At 50.6% G+C, this 18,867-nt stretch overlaps 1 protein-coding gene across 1 annotated transcript in view; it reads left to right on the top strand.

Annotated features, from left to right (window-relative positions):
• LOC133358787 (mitochondrial dicarboxylate carrier-like) overlaps nucleotides 1-17,887 on the top strand; it is a 57,072-nt gene extending 39,185 nt beyond the window's left edge. The window contains exon 9 of the mRNA XM_061577236.1: nucleotides 17,812-17,887. Within this exon, the coding sequence (XP_061433220.1) occupies nucleotides 17,812-17,887 (76 nt within the window). The remainder of the gene's footprint in view (nucleotides 1-17,811) is intronic.
• The last annotated feature ends 980 nt before the right edge of the window (nucleotides 17,888-18,867 follow it).

Raw genomic sequence — 18,867 nt, 5'->3', positions numbered from 1 at the left:
AAACCTATTACTATATTTTGCCACTGGTAATATTTGATGCATTGACTTTGAAACTAATTGGCCTATACGCGTTTTTCGCAAGCAGAGAGAGACAAAGACAGATACGGAGAATGATTCAGATTGTCAACTTGTTAGTGAGGTCCTGCCAAGTCTTTCGCACGAAGTAAGGGGGTCGATGTTGCTGCTCTGCGTAAACCATCATCTTTGGTTCTTTCGGCAAAGTCACGTAGGTGAAAAACTAAATTACGATAATAATAATAATAATAATCGATAAGATCCATGATAAATCCGATCGTCCGTATTGCCCAGTGGTTCCTAACTTTTACTGCAGCCTTGCACCCCCTTGGTTTTCAATCGTTCATGAATGTACAATGTTCATAAATACGTAGAGTTTGATGAAACAAAGTAAGTTGTACTTAACCTGCCCGTGGCTTAATTTGTGTTTTAGATTATTTTCCTTCGAAAATAAATCTGCCCATTTCTCGCTGCCCCCCAGAAAGGCCATCTCGCACCCCCAGGAGGTGTGCAATACATCCCAGGCTAAGACGAAGAAGAACCACCGGTTTAGCCAAATATCGTCACATTACGATTACGTCAAAGATAGTCGTTTTTTTGCATCTACTTCCTGACAGAATTAAGTTGGAAATGACACAATTGTAATACAAAAATAATTACAGCTCTCATTAAATACCTATTATTTCTGATTTAAATTTCGTGCTTTGCAAAATGTTATATATATTGAGTAATTGACGGCTTGGTATTTAAATGTCGTTGTTTTTTGGGTGATTAACGCGTACATTGCGCTCGTGTGACTCAATGGACGTGCATGATGATCGTTGGGGGAGCGGATGGTAGGCAGCGGCGGTAAGTTCAAATGATAGCCCAATGAAGTGGCTGATCACGTGGAAATGTATAGCAGCCAAATAACTCTAAACACACGTTTCTACATGTGGAGGGAAACCCCGGAGGACCCGGAGAAAAATCCACGCGACCACGTGGAGAGAGAGAGAGAGAGACACAAACTCCAAATATACAGCAGCAGGCGTCTGGGTTGGGATCGAACTCACGACCTCCTGTACACCAGGCGAGGCAGTTAACATCTCCTAGCCACCGTGAGGATGATGAGAGAGAGAGACACGCAAACTCCAAATATACAGCAGTAGGCGTCAGGGTCGGGATCGAACTCACGACCTCCTGTACACCAGGCGAGGTAGTTAACATCTCCTAGCCACCGTGATGATGAGAGAGAGAAACACGCAAACTCCAAATATACAGCAGCAGGCGTCTGGGTTGGGATCGAACTCACAACCTCCTGTACACCAGGCGAGGTAGTTAACATCTCCTAGCCACCGAGATGATGATGAGAGAGAGAAACACGCAAACTCCAAATATACAGCAGCAGGCGTCTGGGTTGGGATCGAACTCACAACCTCCTGTACACCAGGCGAGGTAGTTAACATCTCCTAGCCACCGTGATGATGATGAGAGAGAGAGAGACACGCAAACTCCAAATATACAGCAGCAGGCGGCAGGGGTCGGAGCGAACCCACAACCTCCTGTATACCAGGCGAGGTAGTTAACATCTCCTAGCCACCGTGATGATGATGAAGAGAAACACACACAAACTCCAAATATACAGCAGCAGGCGTCAGGGTCGGGATCGAACTCACGACCTATCATGATCGTCCTTCGATCATAAGTGTTCGCTCAACAGCACTTGACCCAACCGCGTGTGTAGGCTACACGGGGGATCTTTGTATATATTATGCCAATTTCCCTGATGTTATCGCCGCATTCCCATTTCCCGTTATCTTAGGCGCTGCCGTGAATTAGAAGGAGGGGCCATGGGGAGTGAGGAGCAGGGAGGGGGAGTAGGAGGGGGGTACAGGAGGAGGGGGGTAGGAGGAGGGAGGGCGGTAGGAGGGGGGGTACAGGAGGAGGGGGGGTAGGAGGGGGGGGCAGAAGGAGGGAGGGGGGTAGGAGGGGGGTACAGGAGGAGGGGGGTAGGAGGGGGGGGGGCAGAAGAAGGGAGGGGGGTAGGAGGGGGGGTACAGGAGGAGGGGGGGTAGGAGGAGACTGGGGGGGGCGTGAGAGGGGAACAGGAGAAGGGGGGGGGTAGGAGGAGGCATGGGGGGAGACGTGAGGGAGGAACAGGAGAAGGGGGGCCACATGAAGGGGGGGACAGGGAAAAGGGGGGGGTGGTAAGGAGATGGGGGGGGGGCAGGAGGGAGGGGGACATGAGGAGGCGGGGGGGAGGGAATCGGAGAGGGGGGGCAGGAGGAGGAGGTGGGGGGGGCCCAACCAGCATGACAAAGCCGCTCCTCACACGACCGTGCACATGAGTCATAAGAGCTTCGGCCAGGAAACAAACCGCGGGGGGTGGAGTGGGGGGGAGGGGCTGGCGGTGGTGGAGCAATCCACGCGGATTTAACCATCGGGCTACAAGACGCTTCGCCGGTGCATCTGCTATTAATCTGGCATCTACACTGCACGGTGAGGACGGTGAGGATTTCGATTGAAAGCTTTCGTGACTGCAGGGATTCATCTTCTTGGTTCTTTCGGTAAAGTCACGTAGAAGGGAAGTAATAAAATAATTAAACATAATAAAATAAAATAATTCTCACGACGTTTCGGCTACAACGCAAGCAGCCGTCTTATTATGTTCACCTGAAGACGGCTGCTTGCGTTGTAGCCGAAACGTCGTGAGAATTATTTTATTACTTCCCTTCTACGTGACTTTACCGAAAGAACCAAGAAGACGGTGAGGATGTTCCTGCCCGCTTCTCTCACTCACCCGTCGAACGCAGCAGTAGCAGCAGCAGCGGCGCTATCACCAATCAGTGCGCGGACCGCTCAGACTTTAAAGCGGTTAAATTAAAATCACAGGGCTTTGTGATTCTTTATTTTTTACGTGGATGAATGGGGGGGGGGGGGGTAGGGGAGGGCGGGCGAGAGAGAGAGAAGAGACATCACAGCCAACGTCAGCATTTTGTTGTTGTTGTTTTTCCCTCGTTATTTTTAAACAGCTTTTGAGCTTTTTCGCATTGCCACGAAACTGAATGCCTTGCACGCACGCGCATCGCGCATTCCAATTGCACGGTGATTTTATCTCCCAGCCCCCTCCCTCGCCCTTGCCCCGCCCGGACGACTTGATCTAGGCTGTGGGTGAGTGGGTGACGGGGGTTAAGGATTTGTAGAGGAAGGCCAACATCACCCCCCCACACACACACACAACTCCCCCCAGCCTACCCCACCTTTGACTTGGCTTCAACCACAAAGGACTCAATGATCACGTGGCTCATATTCTTTGGTTCTTTCGGTAAAGCCACGTAGATAAAAAAAATAATAATAAATAAAATGAAAATAATCAAATGTATTACAATTTTGTATTTTATTATTTTAATATTTTTAGAACCAAAGAATATGAATTCCTGCAGTCACGAAAGTTTTAAATCAAAATTTGATCACGTGGCTGCCATCACGTGTCACGCGCGTGGCAGCTGTCAAACAGGCGAAACGAGAGCCGATCCCGGGATGGGATGCCACGGGGTTCAACGCAATTCTTTGTCTTCATCATCGTTCTTGCGTGCGGCTGCCGGTGTAGATGGCAGAGCAACGACTTACACATTATATTCTTGGTTCTTTCGGTAAAGTCACGTAGAAGGGAAATAATAAAATAATCTAAATGTTAAACAATACAAATTCTCACGACGTTTCGACTGCAACACAAGCAATCATCGTCAGGTGTGAAATCCACGGCAAGAAAATTAAAAAAGTTTTTCCGAACGTCAGCACCACGAACAGCGATTGGGCAGTTGGCCAGATGGACGAGTCTATCTATGTTCAGAAAAGAGGGGGGGGGGGGAAAGAAAATTGAATGCGGTCTGAAAGTTACCATAAGCGTGAACACAATCAATTAAGACCCGAAATGATTTATCAAATCCTTCTAATGATTGCTAAGCCAGAATGTATCTTCTCGGTTGAAATTGTCTCTGTGTTTGTATATGTGGATAGCCTCATGAACGAACCTCTCATGGTAGCCAGATGGCTTGCAAAGAACCTGATGATGATTGCTTGTGTTGCAGTCGAAACGTCGTGAGAATATTTATCGTTTAATATATTTATTATTTTAGTATTTTTCTTCTACGTGACTTTACCGAAAGAACCAAGAATATGAATCCCTGTAGTCACGAAAGCTTTAAATAAAAACGACTTACACATTTCACATTCAGGTGCTCAAGCACAGAAAACAGCTTCAAGCAAAATTACAACATTGCCCAGAAGCATTTCTTTACAGATCATCACTGAAACATCACCCTCGCAAGAATCTAGATCACGCAGTCCACGCGACAACAGACTGGCCTAGAGAGGCAAATTAGAAGCGACCGACACACTTTAAACATTAAGATGAATACGTACAAAAAATACGTACCAACATCATGAACAAAAACGTATAATAAAAAGCAAACTAAGCACGCGACCAGGGCACCCTAATTAAAAGCCAATCTAAAAAGGGATACATGTTTTAAGAGGTCGTTTAAAAAACATTCACCGATGCTAATGCCCCCAGATCCTTTCGGTAGGCCGTTCCAAAGGCGATGACCGTGGAAGCGACAGACAAGCAGAAGGCATAGCGACTTGTGGATGGCGAAGGGAGTTCCGTACTTGGACTACCACTAAGGAAACTCTGTAACAGGCTTCTGACCCCCAGCCCCCCCCCCCCCCCTCTCAAAACCCCCATCATCCCCATCATAAGTCGACTCAAATTTGGCGGTGCCCGTTTGTCCCGGCCCAAGATCGCCTTCCGTTGAAGCTCTTACAATTCATATTCATGCCCGGCACTCTATGACAAACTAGAAGAGACACATCCAGATGCACTCTGGGTAGGGTCCAGACGTAGCCTTATTTTTTTACGCCCTTTTGGTCACGCCCAAGATGTTTGGAAGAAACAAACAAAATATCAATCTTGATTTGAAGCTTTCGTGACTGCAGGAATCCATACTCTTTGGTTCTATCGATAAAGTCACGTGGGTAGAAAATTCATATACCGCGACGTTTCGATCTTCTCTACCACGTGACTTGTCCGTCTCTTCTCTACCCCAGGATAAGAACCTCACACTACCACTCGCAGTCCCTACGTGAGTGGGGGGGGGCAGTGAGCCCCAAACTCCTCCTCCTTCCCTTTCTCGTGCACCCAGCAGCACTGAGCTGAGAGTTGGGTCGTCCCCAGCCCCCCACCTACTCCCCCCTCCCCCACCACCCCCTACCTCCCCCCTCCCTCAACTACCTCCACCTACTCCCGCCCTCCCTCACCTCCCCCCACCTACTCCCCCCCTCCCACACCCCCCCCACCTACTCCCCCCTCCCCCACCACCCCCTACCTCCCCCCCTCCCTCAACTACCTCCACCTACTCCCGCCCTCCCTCACCTCCCCCCACCTACTCCCCCCCTCCCACACCCCCCCACCTACTCCCCCCTCCCCCACCACCCCCTACCTCCCCCCCTCCCTCAACTACCTCCACCTACTCCCGCCCTCCCTCACCTCCCCCCACCTACTCTCCCCCCCTCCCACACCCCCCCACCTACTCCCCCCCTCCCCCACCACCCCCTACCTCCCCCCCTCCCTCACTACCTCCACCTACTCCCGCCCTCCTCACCTCCCCCCACCTACTCCCCCCCTCCCACACCCCCCCACCTACTCCTCCCCCTCCCCCACCACCCCCTACCTCCCCCCCTCCCTCAACTACCTCCACCTACTCCCGCCCTCCCTCACCTCCCCCCACCTACTCCCCCCCTCCCCCACCGCCCCCACCTACTCCCGCCCTCCTCACCTCCCCCCACCTACTCCCCCCTCCCCTAAAACTACTCCACCTACTCCCCCTCCCCCACCACCCCCCACCTCCCCCCCTCCCTCACCTCCCCCCACCTACGCCCCCCCTCCCACACCCCCCCACCTACTCCCCCCTCCCCCACCACCCCCTACCTCCCCCCCCTCCCTCAACTAACTCCACCTACTCCCCGCCCTCCCTCACCTCCCCCCACCTACTCCCCCCTCCCCCACCTCCCCCCAACCTACTTCCCCCCCTCCCTCACCTCCCCCACCTACTCCCGCCCTCCCACACCACCCCCAACCTCCCCCCCCTCCCTCAACTACCTCCACCTACTCCCTACTCCCCCACCACCTCCACCTCCCCCCCTCCCCACCACCCCCCACCTACTCCACCCCTCCCTCACCTCCCCCCACCTACTTTCCCACCTACTCCCCGCCTCCTCCACCTACTCCCCCCCTCCCTCACCTCCCCCACCTACTCCCCCACTCCCCCACCGCCCCAACCTACTCCCCCCCACCCCCACCACCCCCCACCACCCCCTCCCCTCCCCCACCGCCCCCCACCTACTACCCCCTCCTTCACCTCCCTCCACCTACTCCCCCCCTCCCACACCACCTCCCACCCTCCCTCAACTACCTCCACCTACCCACCCCCACCACCCCCACCACCCCCTCCCCTCCCCCACCCGCCCCCAACCTACTCCCCCCCCTCCCCCACAACCCCCACCTCCCCCCCCCTCCCTCCCTTGTTATGGTTCGTGCCTCTTGCCAAATTACAAAAATTAAAAAAAAAACTGAACGCGCAACAACTCTACTTATTTTAACTGTTACAATTAATCTTTCTTTTTTCTCAGCACAGAAGCCGTGTGTTGCTCTCTAATGGGTAAACTAGAAATAAGAAATAATTGAAACGCGCTTAAACATCGTTCTCAGTGTGCTAAAGAGACAGCCGCTTTCGCGATCACACACCGTCTCACGATCACCCCGTTGTCGGTGCACTGCCAAGTAATGTGGCTTTGTTACGGAATAATATAAATATTAATAATCATGTCGAGATATTATGTATCGTGTGGATTTCCTTTTTAATATATTCTCCGGGATTTGGAGAATAGTGCGGAGAATTAGTTACATTAATAATTATTATAATAAGAGGACAAGTAAATGTTAGAGAGATTGTAAATTCACCGTGGTCAATCTGCTGTATTCGTCACGATCTATTTGCACAGTATTATTAATTGTAAATGTCTTCTGGACTTTTCCTGACGCCGCTACAAGTCATCTCGATGTCTAATCGTTCCACGGAAGAAGAATGAGAAGAAATGTCGGTGAAGCCAGTTACCCAGCTATCTTTCGGTGACCAGCAGCCCGCTGCAGCCAAGGAACAACAGACTTGCTCTATGAGATCTCTTTTACCAATGGCAAAATATAGCAGTAGGTTTCAACCCTTTTAAACTGGTACAAAACTGACACCTTTATTCAAGGCATCATGTTTGCAATGACCACAACACAAGTAGTCAAAAAAGCAACAAAAAGAAGCAACTCTGATAATGATAATAATATGCACTGTCCTTGAAGTTGATTGGTCCACACCCGAGACGGCTTTCTTTAGAGCCTAGTCCCCATTGGTGTTGGACGTACGCCTTCTGGTGTCATCTGGTCCAACACCAATGGGGACTAGGCTCTAAAAAAAGCCGTCTCGGGTGTGGAACAATCAACTTCAAGGACAGTGCATATTATTATCATCATTATCAGAGTTGCTTATTTTTGTTTGCTTTTTGACTACTTGTGTTGTGGTTATTGCAAACATGATGCCTTGAATATGGGTGTCAGTTTTGTACCAGTTTAAAAGGGTAAAAACCTACTACTAAACAGACTTGCTGTTGGGGTAGAGAGGAGCCCAGCCCGCAGCCAGCCAGGGAACTGGAGGCTTTAGATCAGGAGTGGGGGAACGTCCGGCCCGCGGACCGTACGAGGCCCGCGAAATCATTCGGTGTGGCCCTGGCAAGGCAACCGCAGGCGAGACTCGAAATTCAATAAATCTAGGATTAAACCTGGAAAAGCAGTTGCGAGTAGCAGCAACATCATCAACACCAGCTAACATCACACGCCTCGCCAAAGAGAAGCACTTCCAGCCCATCACGTTAGGGGTGAATTAATTAAATGATTGACCAAATATAACGGGCTAATTTTTAAGTTGATACTTTTGTATGGCCCGCGAATGATGTTATAAATATCCAAATGGCCCTTGGCAGAAACAAGGTTCCCCGCGTCTGCTTTAGATTATTGTTTAACAGGAGGCCGATTCTGCTGCCGTGCTCAGACGCACGCCCGCAGACAATCCGGTTGGCTCATGGCAACTTCTGAGCACCGAGGGCTCGGCACGAGACCCAGGGGAGGTAGCGTCTGAAACCCGCGAACTCCCATATCGACCCGGACACGAACTGCTTACCAGGCAAGGCTCACCACCGAGCTATATGGAAGCTTTTTGTCAGAAGTGACCCGGCCACACATGACAGCTCAACGGAGTGGCTTGTCGTGTCGGTAAATTAAAGCGGGCCAAATACTCTAAGCCGTGTGTTTCTAGCTGCTACACGTGCAGCTGCTACACGTGCAGCTACTACACGTGCAGCTACTACACGCGCAGCTACCACACGCGCAGCTACCACACATGTAGCTACTTTTGCGACTAGGATCATCCGGCACTGATCTTATTTACGAAGGGGGTCAACAGGGAGGATGGTGGTCAGGGGGGGGGGGTAGCCCCGCCTCCCTCCACGCCCCCCCCCCTCCCCTCCCCCCAATACATATTCAATGCAGCCCGCATCAACGTAATATGTCACGTACAGAAAGAAAAAGATCCCCCCGTGTAGCCTGTGAGAGAGTGTTGGGGCAAGTGCCGTTCGCGAACGCTGGGCACGGCACACGAGGGGGTGGGTGGGTGATCAACACCACAGCCCGGCCGCCTTTGTCTCGTTTGAGGCTGAGTCGACCTAGGAGAGGCTCAGGGCCGGTTCAAATAATCGTCACTGGAGTTTGCCGTGAGCGCGAATCGAACTCGGGTCGCCGGGTTTGTAGTGCAGCGCAATTACCGCTATACCACCGCTCCTCACACACATACGCACGCGTACACACACACGAACACACACGTACACACACGAACACACACACACGTACACACACGTACACACACGAACACACACACACATACGCACACGTACACACACGACCACACGTACACACACACGAACACACACACGTACACACACGTACACACACACGAACACACACGTACACACACGTACACACACACACGAACACACAAACACGCACACACACGTACGCACACACGTACACACACACGTACACACACACGAACACACACACACACGAACACACACACACACGAACACACACAGACACGAACACACACACACGAACACACACACACATACACATGTACACACACACACGTGCAGTATACCGTTTCCCCTTTGTGCATTTGAAGTCTCCAGGCCGAGACGCCGAGGTCTCGTTTAGTTGTAGAGGTTTATTTTTCTCCCCCCCCCCCTTGTCCCCCCCCTCGCCCCCCCCCCTCGCCCCCCCCCTCCCCGAAAATGAGACGGATCCAAGGGAACGTTAAAGAAGGAGGAGGGAGAGGGCTGATAAAATATTCAATGTGCATTATAATGGGGTTCAATCCCCGCAGCACTGCCTTATTTGTTTATTTACCTAACCTAGCCTCCCCCAACCCCCCCCTTTCCCCCACCTCCCCCCCACGTTTTATTCTATTTACTCGCTTTGGCAGGGAGCGCGCAGGCGAGATGGATCGGATGATTTTCGAGTGTGCTCTCAGCGGTCGACACGGGGTCCATTGTCTCATTAAAGATTTGCATTTAAAAGGTGACATTAAAAATACAAGGGGGATATTACAGACGCGCGCACACACAGGCGCACACACAGACGCGCACACACGCACACACACAGGCGCACACACACGCACACACACAGACGCGCACACACACACACAGGCGCGTGCGTGTGTGCGCGCGCATGTACCGGCAACACAAAGATAGGTGAGTGAGTGAGTGGGTGAGTGGGTGAGTGGGTGGGTGAGTGGGTGAGTGAGTGGGTGGGTGGGTGAGTGAGTGGGTGAGTGAGTTGGTGGGTGAGTAGGTGAGTGGGTGAGTGAGTGGGTGAGTGGGTAAGTGAGTGGGTGGGTGAGTGGGTGAGTGAGTGGGTGGGTGGGTGAGTGAGTGAGTGAGTGGGTGGGTGGGTGGGTGAGTGGGTGGGTGGGTGGGTGAGTGAGTCGGTGGGTGAGTGGGTGGGTGGGTGAGTGGGTGGGTGGGTGGGTGAGTGTTGCTGTTAGCGAGTAGCAGCATCTATGAAGGCCAGCACGGCACACGAGGGGGTGAGTGACCAGCACCACGCCCGGCCGCCTTTGCCTCCCCAGTGGCGATGTTTTACACACCGCGCCAGGTACTCATTTGAGGCTGAGTCGACCTAGGGGAGGATGCCCAGGCACCCTGTCCAGGTAATCGTCGCCGGTGTTGTCGGTGGCCCGTGAGCGGGAATCGAACTCGGCTCGCCAGGGGTTCGATGCGCAGCGCGGAAAGAGACGCGAGCACTCTCGCAGGAAACAAGGGGGAGCGGAGGGGGGAGGGCGGAGGTACGTGGGGGAGGTGGGGGCGCGGGGGTGGGGGGTGTAGGGGGAGACATTTCAAACGATCCGGGTCGCTGCCGTCAATTCGCGTCACTGCGGAGAGATGGCGCAAATTGCTCCGCGCGGTGCTTGAGAGCGCTCATTAGGGAGGAGGCTCCGATTCGCAGCCACACAGAGACCCATAGGCTCACACAGAGACCCATAGATTCACACAAATACCCATAGACTCGCACAGAGACCCATAGATTCACACAAATACCCATAGACTCGCACAGAGACCCATGGACTCGCACAGAGACCCATAGGCTCACACATAGACCCATAGACTCACATTGAGACCCATAGACCCACACAGAGACCCATAGACTCACAGAGAGACCCATAGGCTCGCACAGTGACCCATTGACTCGCACAGAGACCCATAGACCCACATAGAGACTCAGAGACCCATAGGCTCACACAGAGACCCATAGACTCACACAGAGACCCATAGACTCATACAGAGACCCATAGACTCACACAGAAACACACAGACTCACACAGAGACACACAGACTCACACAGAGACCCATATACTCACACAGAGAACCCATAGACTCACACAGAGAACCCATAGACACATACAGAGACCCATAGACTCACACAGAGAACCCATAGACTCACACAGAGAACCCATAGACTCACACAGAGACCCAGAGACTCGCACAGAGACCAATAGACTCACGCAGAGAACTCATAGACTCACACAGAGACCCATAGACTCACACAGAGACCCATAGACTCACACAGAGACCCATAGACTCACACAGAGACCCATAGACTCACACAAAGACCCATAGACCCACACAGAACCTCAGAGACCCATATACTCACTCAGAGACCCATAGACCCACACAGAGACCCATAGACTCACACAGAGAACCCATATACCCACACAGAGACCCATAGACTCACACAAAGACCCATAGACCCACACAGAGACCCATAGACCCACACAGAGACCCATAGACCCACACAGAGACCCATAGGCTCACACAGATACCCATAGACTCACACAGAGACCCATAGACTCACACAGAGACCCATAGACTCACACAGAGACACATATACTCACACAGAGACCCATAGATTCACACAGAGACCCATAGACTCACACAGAGACCCATAGACTCACACAGAGACCCATAGACTCACACAGAGACCCATAGACTCACACAGAGACCCATAGACCCATGCAGAGACCCATAGACTCACACAGAGACCCATAGACCCACACAGAGACCCATAGATTCACACAGAGACCCATAGCCCACACAGAAACCCATAGATTCACACAGAAACCCATAGACCCACACAGAAACCCATAGATTGGTGTTGTTTCCCGCACGTCCGATTGGCGCGATTGGCTACGTACGGTGCGAAAGAAGTTTAACCATACGTTCATAGTCTGCCGAGAATGGAAATCCGATAGGCCGATCGACAAGAACACAACATTCAGGGCTCATGTACAGGGAGAATGAGAGTTTTGGTGCGTTTTTCGTTGTCGCCTTATTTTTTGTTTAACTCGAAACGTCGTAATATCAATGCCGAGTTAGATTCCTCGGACGCGTAATGAGAAAACGAGCGATTGAATGTGAATGTCGCTTCGACTACTGGTGACAGCGTGACGCGCGGGGAAGACGGCGAATTAAAGTTTGCTCGGTGAGCGATGTGAACAATTCTCATGCGACTTGGAAGGAGAATCCGATGGTTGAGTAATAAGTATAACCCGTAAAAACAAAGTTTTTCACTCTAAATCCTTTATATGCGTGGCGGCTAGAGTCCTCTCGTCCTCTGGCTTGAGATGGCTGCCACCTATGGGTCAGATGATTGCATTGCACCATTAAGCAATTGGTAATTAAATATAATATGTTTGTCCTAAAAAGTGTAACATTTTTGAAAAAAATGTGTCACGAACATTAATTGTCACGCACACACGAGTCTGTGTGGAAAATGTCAGCTCGATTGGATCACGGGAAGTGGGTTAAAAACGACCGAAAGATTTGCACGGTCCTAAGCAAGCAAGCAAGTGAACTTAATATAAAGGATTTAAAAAAATTACCCGTAAAAACAAAGTTTTTCACTATAAATCCTTTATATGCGTGGCGGCTAGAGTCCTCTCGTCCTCTGGCTTGAGATGGCTGCCACCTATGGGTCAGATGATTGCATTGCACCATTAAGCAATTGGTAATTAAATATAATATTTTTGTCCTAAAAAGTGTAACATTTTAGAAAAAAATTTGTCACGAACATTAATTGTCACGCACATACGAGTCTGTGTGGAAAATGTCAGCTCGATTGGATCACGGGAAGTGGGTTAAAAACGACCGAAAGATTTGCGCGGTCCTAAGCAAGCAAGCAAGTGAACTTAATATAAAGGATTTAAAAAATTAACCCGTAAAAACAAGTTTTTACTATAAATCCTTTATATGCGTGGCGGCTAGAGTCCTCTCGTCCTCTGGCTTGAGATGGCTGCCACCTATGGGTCAGATGATTGTCTGCCACCATTAAGCTTTTGGTAATAAGATATTTTAAAAAAAATTCCCTAAACAGTGTAAAATTTTGGAAAAAAAAATTCACGAAAATTAATTGTCACGCACAACGAGTCTGTGTGCAAAATGTCAGCTCCATTGGATCACGGGAAGTGGGTTAATAAACGACCGAAAGATTTGCACGGTCGTAAGCAAGCAAGCAAGCACGCAAGCACGCAAGCAAGCAAGCAAGTGAACTTAATATAAAGGATTTAAAAATATCACGGACAGAGCTGATTGGACGGAACGCTCACGGATAGCGGAAGTCTGTGAGAGAGGACGCGGCTCACGGGGAAGAGAGACGTGATGATCCTCCACCACCACGACACAGCCAAATTACCCTCCACCACCCCGACACAGCCAAATGACATCGTCACGTGGTGCACATAAGCGATGGAGGTTTTGTCCGAATCGTTGCGCACGCGGCCCGGAACCCAACCCAAACATCGACGGCTGAATCGTGACATCGGCTTCTGGAAGAAAAGTGAATAGAATCCCAGCTAAGTGTTTTGTTATTGTTGTTGTTGTTGTTAATTTGCATTTATTTATTTTGTATTCATTAATTTTTTAACTCAGGAATCTTGTTCGTCCATCAAAGTTGATGATGACCATGGCACGTTTGTCATTTTGTTGGGTTTTGATGAGTGCGCAGATGGCTGAAGAGGCCAATCCGAGCCCGGAATTCCCTGTGGCACACTGGACAGCAGGTCAGGGAGGGAGTAGAGCTCTGAGGTGCAGCCACACGTCCTTCCTTGGTAGATTTGCGCTGCTGCCTCTTCAAGATGGCACAGGAGCGTCTCCTACTCTCACAGAGGACTGCACCGTCCTGTACTTTTCTTCTACAGGCAGGTCGGTCCTGTGCTAGGGACTAAGACCACAGTAATCATCCGGCGTGACGAGAGGCTCACAGCGAACGCCAAACCTCTTCAGAATCAGAATCACGATTTGTGTTTCCCGGAGGAATCCGATGAGGCATGAAAGCTCTTCGTTTGTTGCTTGCCGCAGATGTCCAGCCAATGCCTTCAGAGACATCGGTGCCAGACGCAGAAGGCGTCGGTGCGAATATCCCCGACGCGAAGGGAACTCTCTCCCCGTGATCTTCCCCGTGCTGGAAGCGCCTACAGCAGGCACTTGCAGGGCTGCGCCTGTGCCCGTCACGAGAAGCGCCACTCGTTACCGAAAGAGAGCACCGAAGTTTGGGGCCTTTTAAATTATTCACGGAGCTTTCCACGGAGCTTGTCGCCTTTTAAACGAGACTCAGCAATGATTCCTGGCGTTTGTGTTCCTGTGCCAAGTCTCCCTCCCCGCCACCCCTCCCAACCCCAGCCCCGCCCCTCGCCCCACCCCCCCGAGTCCTCCAACTGTGTCAGGGCTACTCGCTACAGAACGAGTTCAAGTCGACGACTCAGTGTTGTAGTCACGGCTAGTCGGTAGTGCGGTGGGGGTGTGGGCCACTTTCGCCCATAGGACATCATCAGTGTGAGCGAGAAAGGGGCAGCCGCTACACATTGGAAACCATTGGTGGGTTTGTAACAGCGACACGATGATGGGGGGGAGGGTGTTGGTGTTGTCACTTTTGTGTATTGTCCACGTGTTCGCCCGTGGCACGCGGGGGCTTTGCAATGAAGAACACTGGGATAGAGTGTTTTCTCCCTCGCACGCACGGATCAGGTGTATTGTCGGGGGGGGGGGGCGCACTAAAGTCATCCAAGGGTCAGCCAGTGGCCCGCGCGGGTGCCTTGCAATGAATAACACTGGGATAGAGTGTTTCCCCCTCGCACGCACGGATCAGGTGTATTGTCGGGGGTGGGGGAGGCGCACGAAAGACCTCCAGAGGTCAGCCATTGGCCTCGCGCTGGTACCTTGCAATGAAGAACTCTGCTCTGGAGTGTTGGATCTCGTGGAGTCATTCCCGTCACCTAGTCCACGAGAAGAGTCGAACATACGCACGGACACCTGCCCTTGGAATCTCTACTATTACAACAACAACAATTAAAAAAAACTACACGGCAGACGCGATATCCTTTGAGTTACACCACAGAGACGCAGACAAAACACACTCTGATGAGACCCAGGGGAGAAAATCACTTCAATGCCTGGGTACTAAACGTTAATTTTATCATCTAAACTAAAAAAGAAAATAGTTTTTTATTTGATGTGGCTCTTTTTCAGGAGCGACCTGGCTATCGCGAACGACAGCTCAACGGAGACGGCGTCTCACCACGTGCAAATGTACAGCAGCCAAATCACTCCAAACGCGTGTTTCTAAATTGCGGAGGAGAATCCCGGTGCAATATGTGAAAAAAATACTCGCGAACGCCGGGAGCGAGAGAGAGAGAGAGAGACGCACACACACACACGCAAACTCCAAATATACAGCAGAGAGGTCAGGGTAGTGATCGGCAACGACGGCGACCTCCTGTATACCAGGCGAGGTAAGTTAACATCTCGCATACGCGTCGGAGTTCAATTGCATCCAGTCGGAGCACGCCAATGACCCAGCGTGGCAAACAAGCGATTCATTGTTCGTGCGAGAGTTGTCAGATAACCTCGACTCAGTATTACGATCGAATCAGTAAACTCAGAGAAATATGTACTCTTTGATTCTTTCGGTAAAGTCACGTAGGTCCTGATGACGGACGCTTGTGTTGCGCACGGAACGTCGTGATTTATTTCATTTTATACCCCACGTGACTTTACCGAAAGGACCAAAGAATATGGATTTTCTGCAGTCACGAAAGCTTCAAATCAAGATCAGCGAAATATATACTGGACACAAAGACAAAGACCCCCATATAACCTCAACAGACTGATAGGGCAAGTGCTGTTAGCGAGCACCTATGAAGGCCGAGCAAGGCACACGAGGGGGTGAGTAACCAGGACCCACCGCCCGACCGCCTTTGTCTCCCCAGTGGCGATGTTTACACACCGCTACCAGGTGCTCATTTGAGGCTGATTCGACTTGGGGGAGACTCGGGATCGGTTCAGATAGTAGCCACCGATTTTGGTGGCTCGTGAGTGGGAATCGAACTCGGGTGTCCGGGTGAGCTGGCGAGAAGGGTGGGGGTTGTGGCAAGGGGGGTGTGCAGGTTGGCACGGCTTGTAGGAGAGAACCTGGCGTGGTTTGTAAAAAAACATGACCAGCGTTCATTCTAGATTTGAAGTTTTCGTGACTGCAAGGGTCCATACTCTTTGTTTTTTTCGGTAAAGTCACGTAGGTAAAAAAGAAAATAAATAAATTACATCACGACGTTTCGGAGGCAACACAAGACGGAGGCCTGAAGACGGAAGCTTGTGTTACCTCCGAAACGTCGTGATTTAATTTATTTATTTTCGTTTTTACCTACGTGACTTTACCGAAAAAAACAAATAGTATGACGAGCGTTGCCATCATGGGACCTCCTTTGCCAGTACCAAAATATGAGAATATGTTTTCCCCTTTTTTCTGGCAACAAACAGTTGTGTTAAGATGTTAAAACACCAGACTGAAACATTTTACAAGGAATCATTTCTGCATTAACCACAATACTTGTGGTCAGAATGCAAACAAAAAACATGGAAACAAAAAACATACTCTAAAAATATATGCAATGCATATATTAATACTAATAGGGTTTTTCCCCTTTTTTCTGGCAACAAAACTGACACCTTTTGCAAGGAATCATGTTCACATTAACCACAATACTTGCAGTCAAATGCAAACAAAAACAATACTCTGATCATTTATGCATTGTCCTTGAAACTGATTGGTCCACACCAGAGACAGATTTTCTTAGAGCCGAGTCTCATATGGTGTTCGACCAGATGACGCCTAAAAAACGAACAGTTCAAAGACAACGCACCTACCAGAGTAATGAGAGCTCGGGGTAAGCATCTAAATTATCAGAGTATTGTTTTGTGTTTGCATTTGACTGCAAGTATGTGGTTAATGTGAACATGATTCCTTGCAAAAAGTGTCAGTTTTGTTGCCAGAAAAAAAGGGGAAAAACCCCTATTAGTATATTTGGTACTGGCAAAGGAGGCCTCGTAAAAATGCATATATTATCAGAGTATTTTCTCATTGCATTCTGACCACAAGCATTGCGGTCAATGCAGACATGATTCCTTGTAAACGCTTTCTGTTAGGTGTCCTAACACCTGTTTTGTTGCTGGAAAAACAGGGGGAAAACCCTATTCTCATTACGAGCGTTGACACAAACCAGTTGCTGGTGGATTATTATTTTATTATCGACGAAGTGACAGCATGTAACAAGTATAACCCGTAAAAACAAAGTTTTTCACTATAAATCCTTTATATGCGTGGCGGCTAGAGTCCTCTCGTCCTCTGGCTTGAGAAGGCTGCCACCTATGGGTCAGATGATTGTCTGCCAGTATTAAGGAATTGGTAATTAAATATTTAATTTGTTTTCCCTAAACAGTGTAAAATTTCACGAACATTAATTGTCTCGCACAACGAGTCTGTGTGCAAAATGTCAGCTCGATTGGATCACGGGAAGTGGGTTAAAAAACGACCGAAAGATTTGCACGGTCGTAAGCAAGCAAGCAAGCACGCAAGCACGCACTCAAGCAAGCAAGCGAACTTAATATAAAGGATTTAAAAAGAACAAAAACCCCCAAATCAATTCAACTTTACATTGGCCAAACACGTGCTGCTACGCGCGGCCCTCGTTTCTCGTTGTGAAGTCGAACGCGAGTAGCCAGTAACCTCCGTGGTTGTGTTGTGAGCGACGTCCGACGTTTCGCTGTCAGCAGGCTTCCGCGAAAAAAGCTCTTCCGGCACGTGGTTGCAAGTGATAACGAGGATGACAACAGCGGCGGCGGTGGTTAGGCAAATGCTGCGTTTCACGCGGAGAATCGCTCCTCTCCGCAACCGTGACCTCTTTTAGTTTCAAGTTTATTTCGTTTAACCAGGTGAGAACTCAAGAGACCAGAGTCTCATTTGCGAAGATGACCAGCTGGGGCAGTGGTTTGCCAGTAGCGGCGCGCGATGATTGCTTCTGTGTGGATGTGTGTCTGTGTGTGTGAGTGTGTGCTTTGCGTGTGTGGCGTGTGTCTGTCTGTGTGTGTGTGGGAGTGATGACCGGTGCCAGCGGTGTCAAGATCGGCCTCAGTGGAGGAGGCTCGTGAAGGACGCTACTGGGCAGTAGGAGGCAGTCGCCCTCCAACAACAACGGAGGGCGGAGGAGCGACGCTCACAACAACGAGCGGAACGCCGGGTGGCTAAAGCACAGCAAGTTGGTACAGTAGGGGCACAGGTGGTGCATCAGCCAGTCATCTCGGTCAGCTCGGTCAGTCGACCCGTGGCACCTGCTGGGTCTGCCCCGTGACCTCCTGCCAGCGGGCGTTCGACACTTCACGTGGCCTCAAGGTGCACTTGGCCTGGCACAGGCGTCGTGGTGACGTCCCGCCACTTAGTGGCGAATGGCGGTTGTTGTTGTTGTTGTGTGGGAGTGATAGTGTAGCGATTAGCGCGATGCGCTACGAACCCGGCGACCCGAGTTCGATTCCGCTCACGGCCAACATTGGTGACGATTATCTGAACCGGTCCTGGGCCTCCCCTAGGTTGACTCAGCCTATAATGAGTACTTGGTTGCGGTTGTGTACTCAACATCACCACTAGGGAGACAAAGGCGGCCGGGTGTGGTGCTGGCCACCCACCCCGTTGTGTGCCGTTCTGACCTTCATAGGTGCTCGCTATCAGCACTTGCTCCAATAGTCTGTTAAGGACTATACGGGGTATTTTTGTCGTTGCCTTTGTGTGATTTCATGCAGAGAGCCGGCGTCACCATCGTTTTTGTTGTTGTAATC

This window comes from Lethenteron reissneri, chromosome 63, assembly GCF_015708825.2.
Source record: "Lethenteron reissneri isolate LAM-NWPU_2019-01 chromosome 63, ASM1570882v1, whole genome shotgun sequence".
NCBI lineage: Eukaryota > Metazoa > Chordata > Hyperoartia > Petromyzontiformes > Petromyzontidae > Lethenteron > Lethenteron reissneri.
Note: the sequence above shows the minus strand (reverse complement) of the source record. Positions and strands in the feature narration are given on the sequence as shown.